Here is a 20,136-nt window from a genome sequence, read left to right as displayed (position 1 = left end):
AGATAAACCAATTCGGGTTATAAAATAGATATACATGGAAATACCATAACATATATACATAGACACTCCCTGTGTAGCTACCTTTAACCAAACAAAAAATTTCATTTCTTTCTTTTTTTCTTTTTTCTTCAACAAAATCAGAGAACAGGAGGGCAGAACAGGTTCTACCCAGGGTACTACTGGTACCAGTAGGAGGGGAGAGGTAGCAGGGAAAGAGGCTAGGAGGGTGAATATGGTATAAAAAATGTACACACATGTATGTAAATGCAAAAATGATTCCTGTTGAAACCATTCCAGGAATGGGAAGGGGGAGATAAAGGAGAATGATGGAGGAGGTGAATTCAAGTATGATATATTTGATACATTGTAAGAACTTTCATAAATGTCACAATGTACTCCCCCCCCCGCACAACAATAAAGGAAAAAAAAGACAAAAAATATATATGGCTGGGGATGTAGCTGAGCCGTAGAACACTTGTCTAGCATGTGTGAGGCCCTGGGTTAAATCCCCAGTACCATAAAAAAATGTACTATGAATGACCAGTTTTATCTACTTCTGTAATAGGTAAAATACTGGAACAGCTACCAAAATTTGAATCCCACCAGGCACTGGTGGCTCACACCTGTAATCCTAACTACTCAGGAGACAGAGATTAGGAGGATCACAGTTTGAAGCTATCCCAGGCAAATAGTTTGCGGGAACCCATCTCAGAAATACTCAACAGTAAGTAACAGAGGGGGAGAGAGTTAATTTGATTAAAGCACAATATATACAGGCCTAAAATACCAAGGTCAAAACCCCTGAACTATCAATATACACTTTAAAAAATGAAGGGCAGGAAAGAAAAGTAGGTCTTTTCCAGGGATGGGTACTAGAAAGAGGTAGTAGGGCACAAGGAAAGGGGGAATGGGGGTGAATGTAGTGGATATATTTTGTATCCATATTATGAAAATAGAAGAAAGACACCTGTTGAAATTGTTCTAAAACAGGGGAGAGGGGAAGAGGGAGAATGATAGAGGGGGTAAATCTAACAAAGAAATATTGTAAGCACATATGTAAATATCACAATGTATCCCCCTTTACAACTATCAGTTTAAAAATAAACTAAAATCTTTTTTTTTCTCGTTTATTCATATGTGGATACATTGTTTGGGCCATTTCTCCCCCCATACCTCCCGCCCTCTCCCTCACCCCCCCCACCCCCCCTTGCTTTCAGGCAGAATCTGTTCTGCCCTTATCTCTAATTTTGTTGAAGAGAGAGTATAAACAATAGTAAGAAAGACAAAGCATTTTTGCTAGTTGAGGTAAGGATAGCTATACATGGAGATTTAAAAAAAAAAAAGGAAAATACTCAACACAAAAAACTGCTGGCAGAGTGGCTCAAGTGGTAGACTGCCTGCCTAGCAAGTGTGAGGCCCTGAGTTTAAATCCCCATACCATCAAACAAAAATTTTGAATCCCATTATAAAAGAATTCTATCAACATTTTTCTCCTTAAAAAAAATTAGGCTTCACCAGACACTTGTGGCTCACACCTGTAATCCTAGCTACTTGGGAGGATCAAAATCCAAGGCCAGCTCAGGCAACTAGTTCACAAGATCCCATCTCCAAAATAACCAAAGCAAAATGGACTGGAGGTGTGGCTCAGGCGGTAGACAAAGCCCTGAGTTCAAACCCAGCCCCCCCCAAAAAATAGATTTCCCCATACCACGGCAACATTGCATTCAATTAAGAAGAATAAGAAGAATAAGAACATAAAATCAAGCCCCAAAGTTCATAAACCATTCAATTCAATTTGTTGCCCTAGCATAACTTTGTATTAAATGATAAAAATAATGACACATTTATCAAATGTGTTGTTTTTGAAATCACACACTATAAACTTTGTAGTACTCACCAAATGCCAATGCCTACAGTAAAGATCACCTTAAAGTCCACACTTGCAACACTAGTACACAGAAATGTTTTAAGTCCCTCCAATTTAATGAAAAGAAAGTGTTGAATGCATTATTCTGAACTCGCCTATCTCATATCATAAGTTATAGTAGAAATGTAATAAAGCCAAAGTTTGACAGGTTAATCTCAAAGAAGAGAAGCACAGTATTTATTTCCCTAAATATCCCCATTTTAAAATTTTGTGTGTAAGGGCTCTTTCTGAGAAAACCAAAACACACAGATTAAGAATTACAAAGGAAAAATTCTAAGTTTTAACCTATATTCTATGCTTTGAAAAGAGATGCCGGTATACATCAGAAAATATACATAAAATGCGTGGCTTGGGGCAGGAGGAGTTGCTCAGTAGTAGAATGCATGCTAAGCACCCTCAATTCAATCCCTACTGTCATCCCACAAAAAAATTATGACTTAAACTTACATCTGCAGAATTAAACACATCAGGCAATAAAAAGTTAAGCAATGCCCAGAGTTCATGCAGATTATTCTGCAGAGGTGTTCCAGTTAGAAGTAAGCGGTTTGTGGACTTGAACTCACGAACAATCTCTGAAAGCTAGAAAAACATAATAGTTACACAGCTCATTATTGAGATGATCAACATCCAGTCATACTTTATCCAACCAATACATTCTTAATAAAATAGTACTTTCTATGGGAAGTAGAAATAATTGAAATAGAATAATTGAAAATTAACTTTCTATGGGAAATATCCCAGTTCAGTTGACACTGCTGCAGGGAGGCACAATTGAACAAAATATTTTAGGCATTTCTACACCTGAAAGAATGCAGGTCACATTTATAACTGACACCCCTTCCATACTTTGAAAATTTTAATTTCTCCATTTTGGTTCCCAGAAAACAGAACTTCTCCCATGGTATCCAGGCTATCACTTTACACAACAAAACCCTTCTCACCACCAACCACATTCATCTATGTATCTAGCCAAGTTTTAACATGGCCTGCTCATAACTTTTCAGCACCAGAATTGAGCCCATGTTCCCTGATACCTTATATTAGCTTCCTAAATTTAACACCATAAAAATTAAGGCACTGAAGTATAAAAGAATAGTAATCTTAGCAAATATGCACATTTTAATAAAATGCTCTTAAATAAATGTTCTGTAACGTGCATCCTCTTATGAAATTAGCATGCTCCACCTGGTGGTTTTGCTCCAGTTCTGTCCCTGTTTCTCCCATAGTAGCCCAGTGATCCAAAGAGAGGTTCATCATAATAACTGAAGCTTTTCCCACTGTTGATGGAGTTCAATGGCAGGAAATATTGGGGGTTTTTCAATGTTAACACCACACTCTAATTCGCAAGTCAGATAGTTCCAGGAAATTCTTTTTTGTAATCCATATGAATACACATAAGGTAGCTCCTCAATAAAAAATAAGTCAATGCAAATGATATTTGTACACCAAATATTCTCAACAATATTAAAATAATGTAGCATCATAGTTAACCTGCAACAGGAGGGGTAGCAAATGAACACCCAAATTTCTTTACATTAAAATGTGTGTTCACTTTCATTTGTCCTCTATTATAAACTGATTTCATGAATAAAACCATGATCTTTCATTATATTTTTTATTGTGAATACAGAGAAGTGAACAAACAGAGCTGGCGATTAAATAAAAACTTGAATAAAGATATTGAGAACTTACCTTAGATTTTTCATTTTTTATTCTGTGAGCTTCATCAATGACTAGGTATCGCCAATGAAACTTTTTGAATACAGATTTCTCTTTAATTACCATCTCATAAGAAGTAACACAAACATCCCACTCTCCTGGCATCATCTCATCACGAATAAAAGCAGCCTAATACAAAATAAAGTTTGTTATATTAGAGAATGCTGAGAAGATGACCACAGATTTAAAGTGTCAGGAAAATACTAAGAGTTACAAAAGACTCTGAGGACCATTTAGTGCCATCCATTTTAGATATGGGGAAATTAAGGCTCACAGCTACCTTATCCTTCTTTGATTTTCTGAAAAACTGAGTTTGATGGTACCTCTTACACATTTCATGGAATACATTTTTGTTTTTTGATTTAAATTAGCTCTGCTTTGACATTTTTGCAACTATTAGTTAGATATCTTGATAAAATGTTAAAGGTCAAACTAGCCCAAAGCTCTCCTTTTATATGTAATAAAGTTCAAGTTATTTGAGACTCACTCACCATCATGTAATCAGTAGAAAAGCCAGAATTCAAACCAGATGTGTTTCCATGTCCACTATCTTTGGATACCTCTATGTACTTCAGGACTATAATATCAGACAGGATCAAGAATATTTCTAATACCTTCTCCACTCAATCAAATACCAATTATAGCCAACATCAAAATTCTACTTCCTAAAACACTGACCTCATAGGTGTTTACAGAAGGTCAAAAAAATAAAAAGGTTCAATATAGCTACCCCATGTGGTATCAAGGTTCAAGTCTGTCTGCAAATATTGACCTGGATGTTGTATACATCAACATCAATCTTCAAGTGCTAAGTATGGCACATCAATCACTTAAGTGATTAATAATTACTGTTTCTGAAGCTCTTTTGAACATGGCCCACAAGAAAATTGCATTTTAAATGCAATCCAGTACACACATGTATGTTTGAGTGTGTAGTGTACATAGAAAGAGGAAACTTAAAAATTTCTCAAAACAATGCTTCTGCTTACCATGGTATGAAACTCTGCTTATTTGATACTCTATTCTCTCTCAGTGTTTTAGAAAATTGTTGTCACCACCCAGTAAGTTGGATGCACAACCCATTCATGAGTGGCAACTCACAATTTGAAAAACACTGACTTCAAAGATAAGATTTTCAAGATCAAGCAATTTCTCAAACCACCAGAATCCCAGACTCCTGTGGAGCAGACATAAGGCAATCACATATTAAATATATCTACTCTTTTTAAACCCCACAGATGTACTTCACGAAACCCATAAATTACATATAACATAGTTAAAAGGCACTGATATGCATTTTTACTGAGGCAATATGAAGACACAAGTCTAGATATTTCTCTTTTGCTTATGATCTTCAAGAAATCATTTTAGCAAAAGATCAGTATTTTACAAATTCAAAACTTTATAAGCAGTGGAATTATATTAAATAACAGCAGTAACAAAAAAAGGGTTCTAAGTGACTAATTTTCTATGGGGAGATATTAAGCATAGGAAAGAATCAAACCTGTAATTCTAAATATGCAAATTTGGTATTTCAATATTTAAATTATTTGTGTTAACTTTAAATAAATTTAAGGAATTTTTTCAAAAAAATGAAGAGGATGAAATTACATAACTCATTAAGCTACCATTCTTTTGAGAGTCTCTTGATAATCTAAATATGTAAAATAGAATAAAGCTTGACTATGTTCTCTGGAGGCAAAATCAAGACAAAATTTAATAGTATCCTTTTTAAGTAAATTATTCATTTTGTGTTTTTGCATAATTTACTACTTTTACATTAATTCTACAGTCATAAAATAATTGTAACCTACTAGATTGACAAATGGCTAATTTAAATGCTCACCCCCCCAAAAAAAAGCTTCTGATATTATTTGACAACATATAGACATACATGAGTCTTGCATAAACACAAAATATAAGGCCCTTTGTACACATAGAAGAAGTTCCATTTCTGTATGTGTACATGTGAGTGTGTGTACTAAGTTAAAAGTCAAAACTTATGGCCAGGTTCAGTACCTCTTGCCTGTAATCTTAGCTATTCAAGAGGAAAAGATAGGGAGGATCACAGTTTGAGTCCAGCCCAAGAAAAAGTTAGCAAGACTGCATCTCAACACACAAGCCAGGCATGCTGGCACATAACTATGGTCCCAGCTATGCAAAAAGCATAGGTAGGTGGATTATGGTCTGAGGCTGGCCTCAGGCAAAAACACATGACCCTATTGGAAAAACAACTAAGTAAAACAAAAAGGAGGGGGGCATGGCTCAGGTGGTAAAGCACTTGCCTAGCAAGCACAAGGAACTGAGATAAAACCCAAGTACTAAAACAAGAAGTCAGAACTTTTAAAAGAAACAATTTAAGTCATTCAGGATTTTTAAAATGTGGTATACGTGTGTGTGTGTGTGTGTGTGTGTGTGTGTGTGTGTGTGTGTGTATGTGTGTGAAGAGAGAGAGAAAGAGAGAGAATATAAAGATGTGTATTGAAAGCTGTTGAATAATGGGAAGTGGGAAGATAGGGGTAAGAGAGAGTAATGGAAGTGGCTGAACTGACCAAAGTAAAGTATACTCACGAGGGGATACTTCAGGAAACCCCTTTGAACTGTAAACTAGTTTCAGTGTGGTGGGGATACTTATAGAAGGGGGGGAGGGTGAATGGAGGAGATGAAGGTGAGGGAATATGGTTGATGGGCTTCATATACATACATGCAACAAAACAATGAAATCTCTTGCAAGTGATTTAAGTGAGGCGGGGAGGAGTTTGGAGGGGATGATGGGGGCAATCTAACCAATGTACAATGTAAGGCTATTCGGAATTGTCACAATGAATCCCCCCTGTACAAGGAACATCCCCTCATGGAAAAAAAAAAGCATAGTAATGGATTGTCTGTTATTAATAGGTAATGCATCTGCCTCACAGGATGTTGTGTTAATAAAATGAATATATGGAAATTATTTACAACAAAGGCTAACTTACAGTAAGTTCAACTTAAGCGTTACTTATTAGTAGTAATTGCCTTAAGTGTCTTTAAAAGCAATAGTATGTAATTAAAGAAGTTCAGAAATGATGTTATTTTTGAGTGACTTTTAAACCTGTTTCTCACTTACTCTCACATCTTTGTCTCCAACGAAACAAATAACACGGAGAGATGGAACCCATCGTTTAAATTCATTCATCCAGTTGTGTAATGTAGACTTTGGAACTAAAACCATGTGTGGTCCAGGAATGTTTCGGTAGTGCTTCAGGTAGCCAAGCAAAGCAATTGTTTGTAAAGTCTTACCAAGACCCTGCATTTTCATCACAAAGGAAAAAAAATCCATCAATGTACTTTGTTAGTTACATCATGAGACACTTGCCAAACTCCCTCACATTGGAAATTATGTTTCTACCAATGAAAAGTAAAAAGGCCTTTTTATTTATTACTGCATATTAATTGTACAATGTGAGGGGTTTCATTGTCATTTCTATACATGCATATAATATACTTTGATCATATCTGCCTCCCCTATTATTTCTTATTCCCGCTCTTCCCACCCTAAGAAGGCCTTTCTTAAAGCAAAAAGGAAAGCATTTCAACTTAGTGCTTACTATGAAGACAAAACTGCACTCAAAATGTTGCCCAATAAAGCAACTTTCTATTTAGGACATTTTTACTCCTAAAGGAGCAAGCAAATTGATACATAATTTTTCTAGTAGTTAAAAAAACTAGGGAGTGTGTGTGTGTGTGTGTGTGTGTGTGTGTGTTTCACAAACATCAATTTCCTTTACCAGCCTGCTGAGACACTGCCTTTCGTCCCTATTGTCCCCAGTATTATTAAAGCCCAGGCATTAAATAGTCAGACCATGCATCTCAAGAGGCTTGTGGCTCTCTACTTGCACCTCACACTCTTAAGACCTGAGGAACCACAAAAGAACAGAGCTTTGCAGTGAGAAAGGACCTTAAAGATCACCTAGTGCAGTGGACTTTTTAAAAAATAATACATCAAACACACATAAACCTGCAACCTAACCCATAAGAAAGGAAACTATGCCCTTTGCTGTTTGGCCTTCAGTTCTCCAAGTTGATTGCAGGTTGCAGCTCACTGGTACAGCATTGTGTGTGAGACCCTGGATTCCAACCCCAGCACCACAAATCAAACTAAATGAGTAAGTAATAAAACAGCTTTTGCCTTTATCTCTAAGAAAAAGCATGTACTTCCCTTACAAATCCAAGCCTAAAGTTATGTTTATAGGTTTTATCTCATAGCGATAAAACCCTTGTAGATAATAGTGATGTCACTTCATTAGACAGGTTTTATGGATGCTGGTCACCAAAACCTTAAAAGCTTTAACAAAGGAATTCCACTTCCAAGAATCCTATGGAAATAATCTGAGAGGTACAGAAAAACTAAATTATCCGATTTCATAATAGCATTATTTCTACTACACATCAAGCAATCCAAATGGGCAGGGATAAGTGAATGGAATAAAAATATGGTACCTCTCTAGCATTATTATGCAATAAATTATTTTCACAAAATGTTTTAATTACCTGGAAAATACATACAAATGTGAAAAACATCAGAATAACAAATTATATATGTATATGTATATATGTGTGTGTACATATATATACACACACACATATATAATGATCTCAACTATACAAAACAAATACATCCAGAAGAAAAAGACTAAAAAGAAATATTCCCAAATGCTAACTCCATGTTATTTTTAGATGGCAGAATTATAATTAATCTTAATTTTTTCTCTATTTTAATAATTAAAACATATCTGGTTTCAGCAGCCTGCAGCCAGGAAGTGCTTGGGACAAACAATCCTGGTCCTTCATTCTTTTGACAAATTAACCAAGCCCCTCCCCCTTTGAGCTAGTATAGGTCCCAAACCAGAATATGTAAGTAAATATAAGGACTTGGTGACCCTTGTAAAGGATTCTCTGCCACACGTTTCACATCTGCTCAGCCAATGATGGCTCTTCTGCAAATACGGCTCCAGAATTTCATAAATATCCTATTGCTAAGTTAAATAGATCTTGAACTTGCTCCGCCTTCTCTTAAATTCTGTTTTATTAATTTGAACCTAAAATACAAATCTAAGCCTTCATATACTGCCCTCATCTGCTGAATTCACATCTTGCACAGCCTTACTTTTTTGGGTTCTTTTACTTACATGTTCATGATTTGTTAGTTTATTTCTTTTGCAGGGTGGGGGACGGGACTGGGGTTTAAACTCAGGACTTCAGGCTTGACATGCAGACGCTCTACTACTTGAGCCACATCTCCAGTCCATTTTTGCTCTGGTTATTTTGGAGATGGGGGTCTCTCGAACTATGCACCTGGGCTAGCCTCAAAGCGCAATCCTTCCAATCTCAGCCTCCCAAGTAGTTAGAATTACAGGCGTGAGCCACCAGCGCCTGGCTTCATTAGCTTATTTATGCCTAAGTCTGCCACTTTGTACTCTATTGTACTAAGACTCATCATTGCACTTTACTGATTCCTCATTCTATCTACTCACAAATCTGGAGATTTATTTTGTTTCATTCACACATGACTTCATTCATTCATTCATTTTTTTGGTTTATATACTTTATCTCATTCCCAAAAGGATGTCAGGAGGCCCACAGTGAAAACACGGAACATAAATTAATGATAAAATAGAAATAAAAAGGCACCAGGGAAAATAAGCCTAGAAGGAAAGACTAGGAAAAGACACAAAGGACACAAAAGGCAGACCATTAAAGGGAACACAGATGCTCCATTCAGACATTCAACCTGACTCTGAGCATCCTGGAAACCAAAGTGCAAACAAAAGCAAAAGTACAGGAAAGTTTTGTTGGTGTCATTTGAGGAAATCTCGTAAGAACTTTGTGGCCTGAGAAAGTCTATGTTCTAGAGGTTGAATAACTGTAGACTACAAAATCATTCTGCATTATAATAACTAAAAGCTTCCAGGCATAGGGACTGGGGGTAGGTCAATTCATCTCTTTCAAACTTATGTTTAAAAAGTACTAATGTCTAAGGCCAGGCACAGTGGCTCCAGCCTGTAATCCTAGCTATTAAAGAAGCAGAGATCAGGAGGATAGAGGTTTGAGGCTAGCCCAGTCAAAAAAGTTTATGAGACCCCATCTCATAAAGATGCAAGTCTGTCATCCCAAGCTATGCAGAGAAGCACAAAATAGGAGGATCAAGATCCTAGTGACCCAGTCATAAAAGCAAGACCGAATCTCAAAAAATAACCTAGCCAGGCATCAGTGGCTCACGCCTATAATCCTAGCTACCCAGGAGGCAGAGATGAGGAGGATCACGGTTCAAAGCCAGCCTGGGCAAATAGTTCGTGAGAACCTATCTCGAAAAACCCATCACAAAAAAAGGGCTGGTGGAGTGGCTCAAGGGGTAGGCCCTGAGTTCAAACCCCAATACCACACACACAAAAAAAATAACCGAAGCAAAAAGGACTGAGGGTGTGGCTCAAGTGGTACAGCACTAGTCTAGCAAGCAGAAAAGCCTGAGTTCAAATCCCAGTACAGCCAAAAAAAAAAAGTACTCACAACGGAGAATGTATTCTAGCTGCCAGTTTCTTACCATTTCATCAGCCAGTATACCATTGACTCCATTTTCATACAAAGAGATCAACCAGTTCAGTCCTCGAATCTGATAATCTCTCAGGGGTCCTCCTTTCACATCTGAAAAAAATCAAGGATGTCTCACACTTTCATTAATATACTCAAGGAAAGTTTTTTGAACACCAACGCAATGAAGTACTTACATGATGGCGACACCTCAAATCTAATGCACACATTCGAGGTTTTCCGACTCTCTGACAGCAACTCTTCATCTTCTTCTTGTTCCGTGCGCCTGTGGCGATAGCTGAATTGAAAAAAGAAAGACCTTCATATTCACATTGATGCTAAAGTGTCAATTAAGTCAGTGTTCTCTGTTAAATATCTTTTATGGAAAAAGTACAAGTTATTTAGTATATTGCCTAGAATTTGGTGGAATCAACCTACGGTTTTACTGATTGATTTCTGTTGAGAATAAAAAACATTGTTGCCTCCAAAACATATTTATATCAGCAATAACCTTAAGTTTTTCATATAAAGTTATGCCAAATAAATAAGGACAGAAGGAGAGGGAGGAAGAAAAGAAAGAAAATAGGGAAAGAGAAAGGAGGAAAAAAGGTTGAAGGATGCCAACATACTCTCCAGCAGAAATTAAGCTCTGCTTTTCATCTTTCTTTATTCGAGGGCGTCCCAGTTTCATGTTCAGAGGAGATGTTGGAGATTTCTGTGCTGAAGGTTGAATAAAATGTGCAAAAAGTTCTGTCTGCTTCAGTAAAAATTCAAACCTCTTTGCTCGGTCTGCTTTCTAATTTACAAAACAAAAGAAAAAGGAGGTTTTGTTTTTCTGTTCATTCAAAGACACTTTACAAGTTCTTATATTACGCTTACTTTGTGTAATGTCTTAAGTGCTTCAAACACACTAACCCATTTAATTCCCGGAAGAAACCTATGAGGTAGTTACTAGTATTATACCCATTTTACAGATGATAAAAAATAAGGCACGGAGAGGATAAGGAACTTGCCCAAGCTTCCACATCTAGTAAATAGCAAAATTAGAAAATGGTATTTTCAAACACTTTGATTAGAAGCCAAATCTGACAGACTCAGTAAATGCCCCCCAAAAGAAGTACTCTTCTGGAGCATGACACAGTGGCTCACACTTGTAATCCCCGCTACTCGGGAGGCAGAGATTATAGAAGGATCGCGGTTCAAGGCCAGCCCTGGCAAAAAGTTAGGAATACACCATTTCAGTCAATAAGCCAGACAAGGTGGCACATGCCTGTAGTCCCAGCTACATGGGAGGCCATATGTAGGAAGATCACTGTCGCAGCCAGCCCCAGGCAAAAGCGAAACCCTGCTTAAAAAATAACTAAAACAAAAAGGGCTCAAGTGGTAAAGTGCTTGCCTAGCAAGCATGGGGCCCCAAATCCAAACCCAGTACCACAAAAAAAAAAAAAAGACAAGAAAAGAAAGAAGATGTACCCTTTTTGGAATTGAGGGTGTAACTCAGTGGTAGAGCACATGCTAAGCCCCTGGGTTCCATCCCGAGTACCCACTCCCCAAAAAAGAGTAACCTTCTTACAGAATCAAAATCAGAAAACTGATTCTCTTTCCAAAACATGATTTTCTTTTCTTCAATAGTAAGAATATTGAACATCGAATACACATCTCAAATATAGAAATACAAATTATTAACTATGATATATACGTACTATAAACCGATCTCTTAAGAGTTTTCATCTCGACATGACTGAACTCTAAGAATACAGTATCATCTTGTCTCAAAATATTTTCAATGTCATGATACAATAATGTAATAAACATTCATCACTTCGATTCCAATGATCTGGAAAACTATTTTTTGCTAACAGCATATAAAAGTTTTTCCCCAAAGGGAGCAGGAGTTAGAGAAACTATACATACACACATACATGTAAAGTAGTTAATCTATGTTAGTCATTAAAAGCTGGTATGTATTCTAATTTCTAAAATTGTGAACAATCATATAAACTACATCACATAAATACAATAAAACTTCAATTCACTATAAAACCTTAGAAGATCAAAAGATACATACATCACTCTACACAAAGGAAAAAAAATGACAATTTTTTTTATTCAAAGTCACTTTCTGACCACAGGGTAGAGAACACTAGATTACTAATGAAAGATTACAGAAACTTACAGAAGTGTTCATTAACATAAACACAAGAGTTAAGACAAATACATTCAGACCACTATCTGGAAAAAGGCCAGAAACTTTCCATTTTATGTTATCCTCACTGGAATGTTGTTTTTAGAGTTGTTAAAACATTAACTGTCTCATTCGATGTGGCCTTAAACATTAAGGTATACAGTCTTGTAAAATAGCTATCAACATACAAGTAATGTACTTCATCTCTACTTATTTTTATAACATTACTGCAAAAACAATACCTTAGGGAAAAAAATCAGTTTCAACCAACTGCTGACTTCTTAGAAACCAAAAACAAAATGATTAAATGAATAACAAAACAATATATGGGTATAACTAAGTTCATAGTATGTTCATGCATTGGAAAAATATAATCAAATATGTCTCAAAAAGCATATTAACATTCCATATTTCTTTGACATGTAGCATTCATTCATATATCCAAAGGAAGGAGAAAAATATAAATCTGGCTTTGTGACCAGATCTTTTTCAGGACACAAAGCCAACTGATATTGCCACTGATATTTTCATTACTCAGTGAATAAAGTATTTCATCATAAAGCACCTTATGATGGGGTGAAGAGCACTGAGAAAAAGTTAAGATGTGTCTTCTACTTCCATCTATTCTACATAATTTCTCTGATCCTTAATTTCCTTATCTGAAAATGAGATTATTCAACAAAAATTTATTGTGATAATTTATTAAATTGCTTTTCAATTCTAAAATCTATGATTCTCTAATGCATTATTAATACACAAGTCCTTTTTTCATTTTTCACATCTCCTCTTTAGAAATTAACTACAAGCCAGGCATAGTGGTGCGAGCCTGTAATCCCAAAACTTGGGAAAGTGAAGCAGGAGGATCACAAGTTTGAGGCCTGCCTAGGTTACATAGTGCGTTCAAGGCCAGCCAGGGTTACCTAGTGAGACCCTGTCTCAAAATTTTAAAAACTTAACTACAGCATTCGCTATCCTACCCAAGAGCATATTTACCATTTTCTCTTCATATTCTGGGTCCATTTCCTTTTCAGATTTAGAAGCTTTAGTAGCAAGTTTGAGTTGAAACGGAGAAATGTTTTTCTAGAATTTCAAAGGAAATAAATATCAGCAAATTGCAAAGCAAGGTCTTTAAATTGGTCAATGTTCTCACTTGCAGCAAGTGAAAGGTAATCAAATAACTTAATAAATAAATCCATGTGGGGCAGGCTTGGACCAAGGATGAGAGCATGTTATGAAGCAAGGGCTTATAATTAATCCAGTTCTGTGTACCCGAGGGCCAATAAAAAAATCTGAAAACCCAGAGAAATGACATTAATTAGGATAAAAACCAGAAGTAAAACATTGGGCCTTTTCACCTATTCTTTTTAATTTAAAATGTAAGAGAATATGTAACCATGAAATAGGAGATTTAGTACTCTAAAATAGGCTACCATTATCACCACAATCTGAAGAACTCAAGAAAAGTAACTACTAATTCTCTGAAATAGTTCTTTATGTGATGGAAATAAGCCAGGCTTTCTGAAGAAAAAGCTGTGTTTTCTGGTCCTGAAAAGACACTTTGAAAATTGTTTGCATAGAGGAAAACATCTATGTAGTTTGGTCATATACATTTGAAATAATTTAATAAACTGTTGGCTTAATTTCCTTCAACTGGAAAGAAAACTTTTAAGCTGTAATACAGAAATATTTTATAGAGCTCGGTTTATCAAAGCTATTAACTAGGAACCCTTGATATGTTTAAAGTTGTAATTTAGTGAAAACTAACATCATCAGTAACTGAACAAGACTGAAATTATCTGAGTGGTGGAGTAGGGCTACATTATAATCCTATCCTTTGTAAAGACAAGTTTAGACTTGTAAATACAAGAACATAATGTAGACTAAGTCCTTCCCTAGAAGAAATCAAGGAGTAAAATAATAAGAACAAAAATCTATCCATTAAGACCATGCCATGAGTATTTCAGTTTTAACACAGACTTTGCAGAGGTCAAAAACAAATCTTTAGGAAACTAAAGCAGCCATGTCAATTTCATCATGGCTTTTCTCCACCTGTTCCTGAAAATCTACACCAAAAATTAATAACAGAATTCTACCTTAAACTAAGAAAAAGTGTCTCCAATAGTCAATGGATAATGTCTTATAACTTTTGGTACTTTTTTTCTTTTGAGGAAATTCAAAGTAAGATTATGTATTTTGACCCTGACAACAACCATCTTGACTTATAGCATCTCATAAGTATAGATCATCTATATGAGATGTTTTGAATGTAATCCTGGATGGGTAAGAACAGAGAACTGTGAAAGATCCTCTCAAGCCCACAATTTCAAACTGTCACATATACTATATATCTTACTTTATTTTCAAAGCAACAAAAAATTGAGAATCAAGTCAAGCATGGAGATTCATGCCTTTAATCCCAGCTATTCAAGTGGCTGAGACAAAGGGACTGAGAGTTCAAGGACAGCCCAGGAATAAATAGTTTGGGAGATCCTATCTCAAAAACAAAATATACACAAAAGGGCTGCAGGGGGAGCACATCTCAAATGGTAGACTGCTTGCCTAGCATGCACAAAAAGGCCCTGGGTTCGATCCACAGAACCACTAAAAAATAATTAGTTATCAAAATCTGCACTTTATCATTCCTTAAAAGGCTATGTGAAGTCTCATTTCCAAATTTCAAAATAGTGACAATTATTTCACTTTACATGCCCAAATATTTGTGGGAATCAAAGCTCACTTTACAGAAAAATAAATCTTAGAAAAACATTTTATCCATTATTTCTTAGCTTACCTTATGGTAGAATACCATAAAAATTTAATTGTATGATAATTAAAATCCCTCATCTTGAACGTGCTATTAAATGTATGGGTAATTACTTAATTGGCACTAACTTCCACAACAAATTTTAAAATACCTCCCTTTTCAACCTTGTCATTTCTATATGTATGTATGTATGTATGTTTTCAAAAGTTCACTGTTCATACTGAAAAGATGAAAGATGAATTAAGATATTCTAATGGGTTTCTTGTGGATTTTATCATGTGATAGTCTAGATGCCATAAGAATGCAGCATAAGATCATGAAAAGGCCTTGTCTGAAAGACCATGACCTTTCACTTAAAGTTTTCACCACCAAAAATACATCTCCCAGCTCCCAGTTTCTACAGGACTAGGTTATTCAAGTGTCACTTAAACCAAGTTCAAGAACCAAAGCGTAAGCAAAATACCTTCAAGTAACTAAACATCACAAGTCAATTCACTAATCTCCTCAGCTTTATTCTACATGAAAGTCTTCTCAGAGCCTAGGTGCTTTTTTTATATATAATTCTATCTACTTTGATAATCTGGCTTCCTACATCCCAGAGAATAAAAGCAGCAGCAAATGACAAGGCTAAGATCATTGGAGGAAGGCACACCATAAACAGCAAGCAGGGATAGTAGAAGGCCAGAATTAAAATGTGTGTTCTACTGCAGTGGGATCCCTTATCCTTCGGGTTCAGCATCCTGGCATTTTTGCATTGTACAGTGTTTTTTCTTCCATCTATGTCCTATAGCATAAACTAATGAATTCTAATGAAAGTACATGAGGTGCTTAAAAAAGTGATAGCTAAGGTCTGGAAATTGAGGGAGGAGACAGAAAAATTACTAAAAAACCAATAGTATATAGCTGCAAGTTTATATATATATATATTTATGTATATATACATACATATATTTACATATATATGACTGAAAAAGGACTGTTTAGGAAAGTAACTGGAGGGAGGGGAAAAGGAGGTGATGGGGCGGCTGAGTATGATTGAAGTACTTTATAAGCATGTATGAAAATTTCAAAATGGAACCCATGAATTATTTTCAAAAGGGGGGAGAGATAGAGGGATAAAAGAGAGTAAGTAACAAGAGGGGATGAATATGATCAAAGTACATTAAATGAATGTATGGAAATATCACAATGAAGCCCCTTTATACAATTAATATATGCTAATAAAATAATCAACACAGTAATGAAAGAGAATGAGAAGAGGTTTTTTACCAAGAAACAACCTGCTGGCTCTCAATTGCCTTTGTGTCACTCTCAGAGTACAATAACTGATGGTCACAAGGGAAAGGTTAATCTACACTTTTAGCACACCCCTTAAGAAGTCAAGACAGTATGCAATGTATTTAGATTTTTAAGAAAAGAAATTAAAAGATGTAGCGACTCAAGTACTAAACTTTCAAAATCAGGAAGTGCCTGCAATGTAGCACCTCGTTTCCCTCTCCTGAGTAGACATATGTAATGCCATTGGGCAATTTACTATGAGACCACAGATTCATGAATATATAGGAATCGACTCAGTGCATATTACATAGGATTTTTTTAATTGATCCTGTCTTTTCACAATTCAAGAAACTTACAGTCTGGAAATTCGACATCACTGCATTTATATAGAGAGTTTAGCACTTACATTTGCCCAGCCTAGGGAATAAAGGAAACCTAGACACATTTTTGAATTTCCCAATATGTGATTTATATTGATCCTTGCTATTTGGTCCAGCTTTAATCATCAGTATGGTCTTCATTGATCCAGGTATCACACAGATCTTAAGTCCCATGTTTTCCACGGTTTTCACTTAGCACTACAATTGTCTTTCTGTTTACTCGACAGTAAAATATGTCACTTAGGAGACTGCTGAATTTAACATTACTCTTGTAATTCAACGCGAAAGGTGTTAATTTCCCTCAAAAGCTTTTCATGTGGTTGTATAGGATCATATAATGATTCAGACAAAGCCACTTGAGATCGCTGAAGCAACCCACCGTGCCTATTGGTAAATGGAAAGAAGTCCACCCAGAAACATCGTTCTGCGATTTTATTATACGTCAAAACTTGCATTCCATTCTACTTTCATTCTCAATTTTGCAAAGCGTTTCATCATTTTATTTGCATACCTCGGTCCATTTGAAATATGCCTTATGGGAGATAACAGATATTTTCTGGATTTGCCTGTAATAGGTATGAGAGCGGTCCCCTTAGGTACGTTAGTAGCAGCTCATACTGGAGACTCTGGGTTATTACAAAAAATAAATTAAAAAAAAAAAAACCTGCGTGTGTCCAGGAGCCAGCAGCGCCCACTAGGAGAGAGGGAGGCGGAAGCCTGGAAGGCTTGGGGCCGGATTGGGGGACCATCTGGGTGGCCCTGAAGTGAAACACTATACCGTCGGGGGCGGGGCAGGAGAGGGTGAGGGTGCAGACATTGGAAATTTTCCTAAGCCAGCGTGCAGGCTCCCTCCGTGTGGGGTTTGGGTTGTGGGGTTCCACGCGGAGAGCTCGTTTTCTCGAAGTGACACCCCCGCCTCAGCAGGCGGGGATCAAAGGAACAAGGGACATTTTTTTTTTCTGCAATCCAAAAGACCAATATTGCCAATCAAAGAAATAAACGTCTTTGCTATCATACTTCACCCTCCCCCAAACCACCAGCACCTTGAAATTCCAATTACAAAAATAAGCCCCAACCAAACCCCTTTAGCGCGAGTGTGGGATTCAAGGGCCCAGATTTCCCAGGCAGAGGCCGACGGGAAGGTGGGGGGGGGAGGGAGAGCGAGGGAGAGCGAGAGAGCAAGCAAGAGGAGAGGGAGAGGCGGAGGCTTTTTCCTGCACGGCCCCATCCCCCACCCTGTTACCCCAGTTCCGGGAAGGTAGAGGGGGCCGGGGACTGTGGAAGGGCTGGGGAGTCCAAGGATAACGGCACCCCTCCACTCCGCGCCGCGCCCGCCCGCGCCCCAGCCCCACCCCCGCCCTCCAGGCAGCGAGAAGAAAGGGGGAGGGGAGTGAATGCTAGATTGTTCCGCCGCCCCCACACACCGGTCGCCCCCATCCCTGCAGAGCTCGGCGGATACCTGTCGGCGCCTAAAGGTCAGGGTTTGGGCCCCTTGGAGGGGCCAGGCACTGGATTTGTCCACCGCACATACACACACCCCCTTCCTATTTACCTCCTTCTTCTCGCCCTTCTCAGTGGTCGTGGTGGCTTCAGTGGCCGCGTCGGCCGCTTCCTCCTCCTTAAAGGTGGACGGCCCAGGCTGCTCGTCCTCTAGGACCACGATTGTGGCGGTCGCATCAGCGGCTGCCACGGTGGCTGCCGCTGCAGCGGTGTCCGGCTCCATGGCGTTGGAGCGGGAACGACAAGGGGGACGAGGAAGGGGATGAGGCTCCTGGGCGGCGGCAGTGGCTGCACTGGAAAGAGCTAGATGGAGCAGGGGTGGGGAATCGCTCCGCTTCCAACCCCTTCGCTCGGCCCCCCTTCTTTAAATAACCCTCAACCCTGCCCCACTTCCGTCCACCCACCCTACGTCATGGCCTCCCCCCCCCGTCACCCGCCCCCCCGTTCCACACCCCCCCCAACGATCGCGAGACTCCCCCTCCCCACCCAGAACCCAGGCCAACCCCGCACGACCAACTGTTGCCTGAGTGTGGGGCGCGGACAGCGGTGGAGGCGGGAAGCCTGTGGCCCCCTAAAATATTCCTTCCTCACACGCCCCCATCAGTGAGCTGAGCTCCCCTCCCAGATGTGTGCAAAAGGAATCCTCTTTCCCTTAAATCTGCTCTTTGTGCCTCAGGGCGCTCTCCCCTTCTTGCACAAAGAACTTTTCCTCAGCTTATAACTGTACAGGAGAAGGTCTTTTCTCCATTCACAAAGCCCAGAACCCCTCTGGGGACTGCCCTTTTCCAGGTCCCTAAAGAAATCGTATTACTGGTGTATTCCCACCTTCCTAAATTCTGCAGAAAGTGAAGCAGCCCTTGAATCTCTTCAGGGCAAATACTTCCAAGCCAAAACCTGACTCGGGTTTTTATGTATGTTTGTTCCATCTTCAACTCTGGCACCTCTCAGGTGGCCAATGTGCAGCCCTTTGTTTGCCTTCAGCACTGAATTTTAAACTCCTGGGGGACAAGGTCAAAATCCTCCACAAAAACCTGGGGCACCATATGGCAGGTCCCTAATATTAGTAATTGAATTGAATAGCTGTGATTTTTTTTTCTTTTAGTTCATGTTCTGTGCATATTATCATTATCTGATCATAATCCAATGCCAATAAATGAGCATGGTCAGTATGTAAAAAGCACTTTGGAAAGGGTACAACACCATGGAAATGTAATTATTAAATATTGCTTTTATGCCTCCTCATCATTTTTGACTTGATCAATAATGGGAAAATTTACATCCTAGCATTTAAAATCCAGTCATTAGAGACAAGAGATAACAAAACATAGAAAACAGTATGCCAAACAACAACCACAAAGCATGCAATTTCCCAAATGAAGCAGATACTGTCCAAAGTAAAAAGTCATGACTAAGTTCCCTCAGCATACCTTCCTAAATTACCAATCTGAAATGAGGTATGATTTCTGCAACTAGCACAAAGTTGATGCCAAATATATTTCTTTTTCCTGGGACTAATACCCTAAATTCCTTTTTGCTTTAAAACTGTGAAACCTTAATGTACAAAAACCTTCTGACTTTTTGTTTTTTAGCTATTGTTGGTCATTTACACCCTGGTGTGAACGAATGTGAGATTCTTTCCAGACACTGATTTTTTTTTTTCGGTGGTACTGGTGTTTGAACTCAGGGCTTCATGCTTGCTAAACAGGCGCTTTACCTCTTGAGCCACTCCACTAGCCCCAAAGACTGGTTTTGAACAGAGAAAAAATGGCAGAGGACAAGATTCTGGTTACCAAAGGAGTGTGCATATGTGAGAGAA

General features: G+C 38.0%; 1 protein-coding gene across 12 annotated transcripts in view; it reads right to left on the bottom strand.

Annotated features, from left to right (window-relative positions):
- The window catches only part of Smarca1 (SNF2 related chromatin remodeling ATPase 1), a 630,075-nt gene extending 611,372 nt beyond the window's left edge, over positions 1 to 18,703 (bottom strand). For 6 of the 12 annotated variants that reach the window (XM_074063786.1, XM_074063784.1, XM_074063780.1 and 3 more), the window contains exons 1-8: positions 18,373 to 18,702; positions 13,392 to 13,478; positions 10,843 to 11,009; positions 10,411 to 10,511; positions 10,227 to 10,327; positions 6,753 to 6,932; positions 3,620 to 3,775; positions 2,375 to 2,506 (exon numbers count right to left, since the gene is read on the bottom strand). In XM_074063786.1, the coding sequence (XP_073919887.1) occupies positions 2,375 to 2,506; positions 3,620 to 3,775; positions 6,753 to 6,932; positions 10,227 to 10,327; positions 10,411 to 10,511; positions 10,843 to 11,009; positions 13,392 to 13,478; positions 18,373 to 18,543 (1,095 nt within the window). In that variant the 5' untranslated portion in view covers positions 18,544 to 18,702. Of the gene's footprint in view, positions 1 to 2,374; positions 2,507 to 3,619; positions 3,776 to 6,752; positions 6,933 to 10,226; positions 10,328 to 10,410; positions 10,512 to 10,842; positions 11,010 to 13,391; positions 13,479 to 18,372 lie in introns of all 12 variants that reach the window. The other 6 variants (XR_012444561.1, XR_012444562.1, XM_074063783.1 and 3 more) reach the window with 2 other exon arrangements.
- Positions 18,704 to 20,136: the final 1,433 nt, after the last annotated feature.

This window comes from Castor canadensis, chromosome X (genome assembly GCF_047511655.1).
Source record: "Castor canadensis chromosome X, mCasCan1.hap1v2, whole genome shotgun sequence".
Taxonomy (NCBI): domain Eukaryota; kingdom Metazoa; phylum Chordata; class Mammalia; order Rodentia; family Castoridae; genus Castor; species Castor canadensis.
This window is presented reverse-complemented; position numbering and strand designations above follow the sequence as displayed.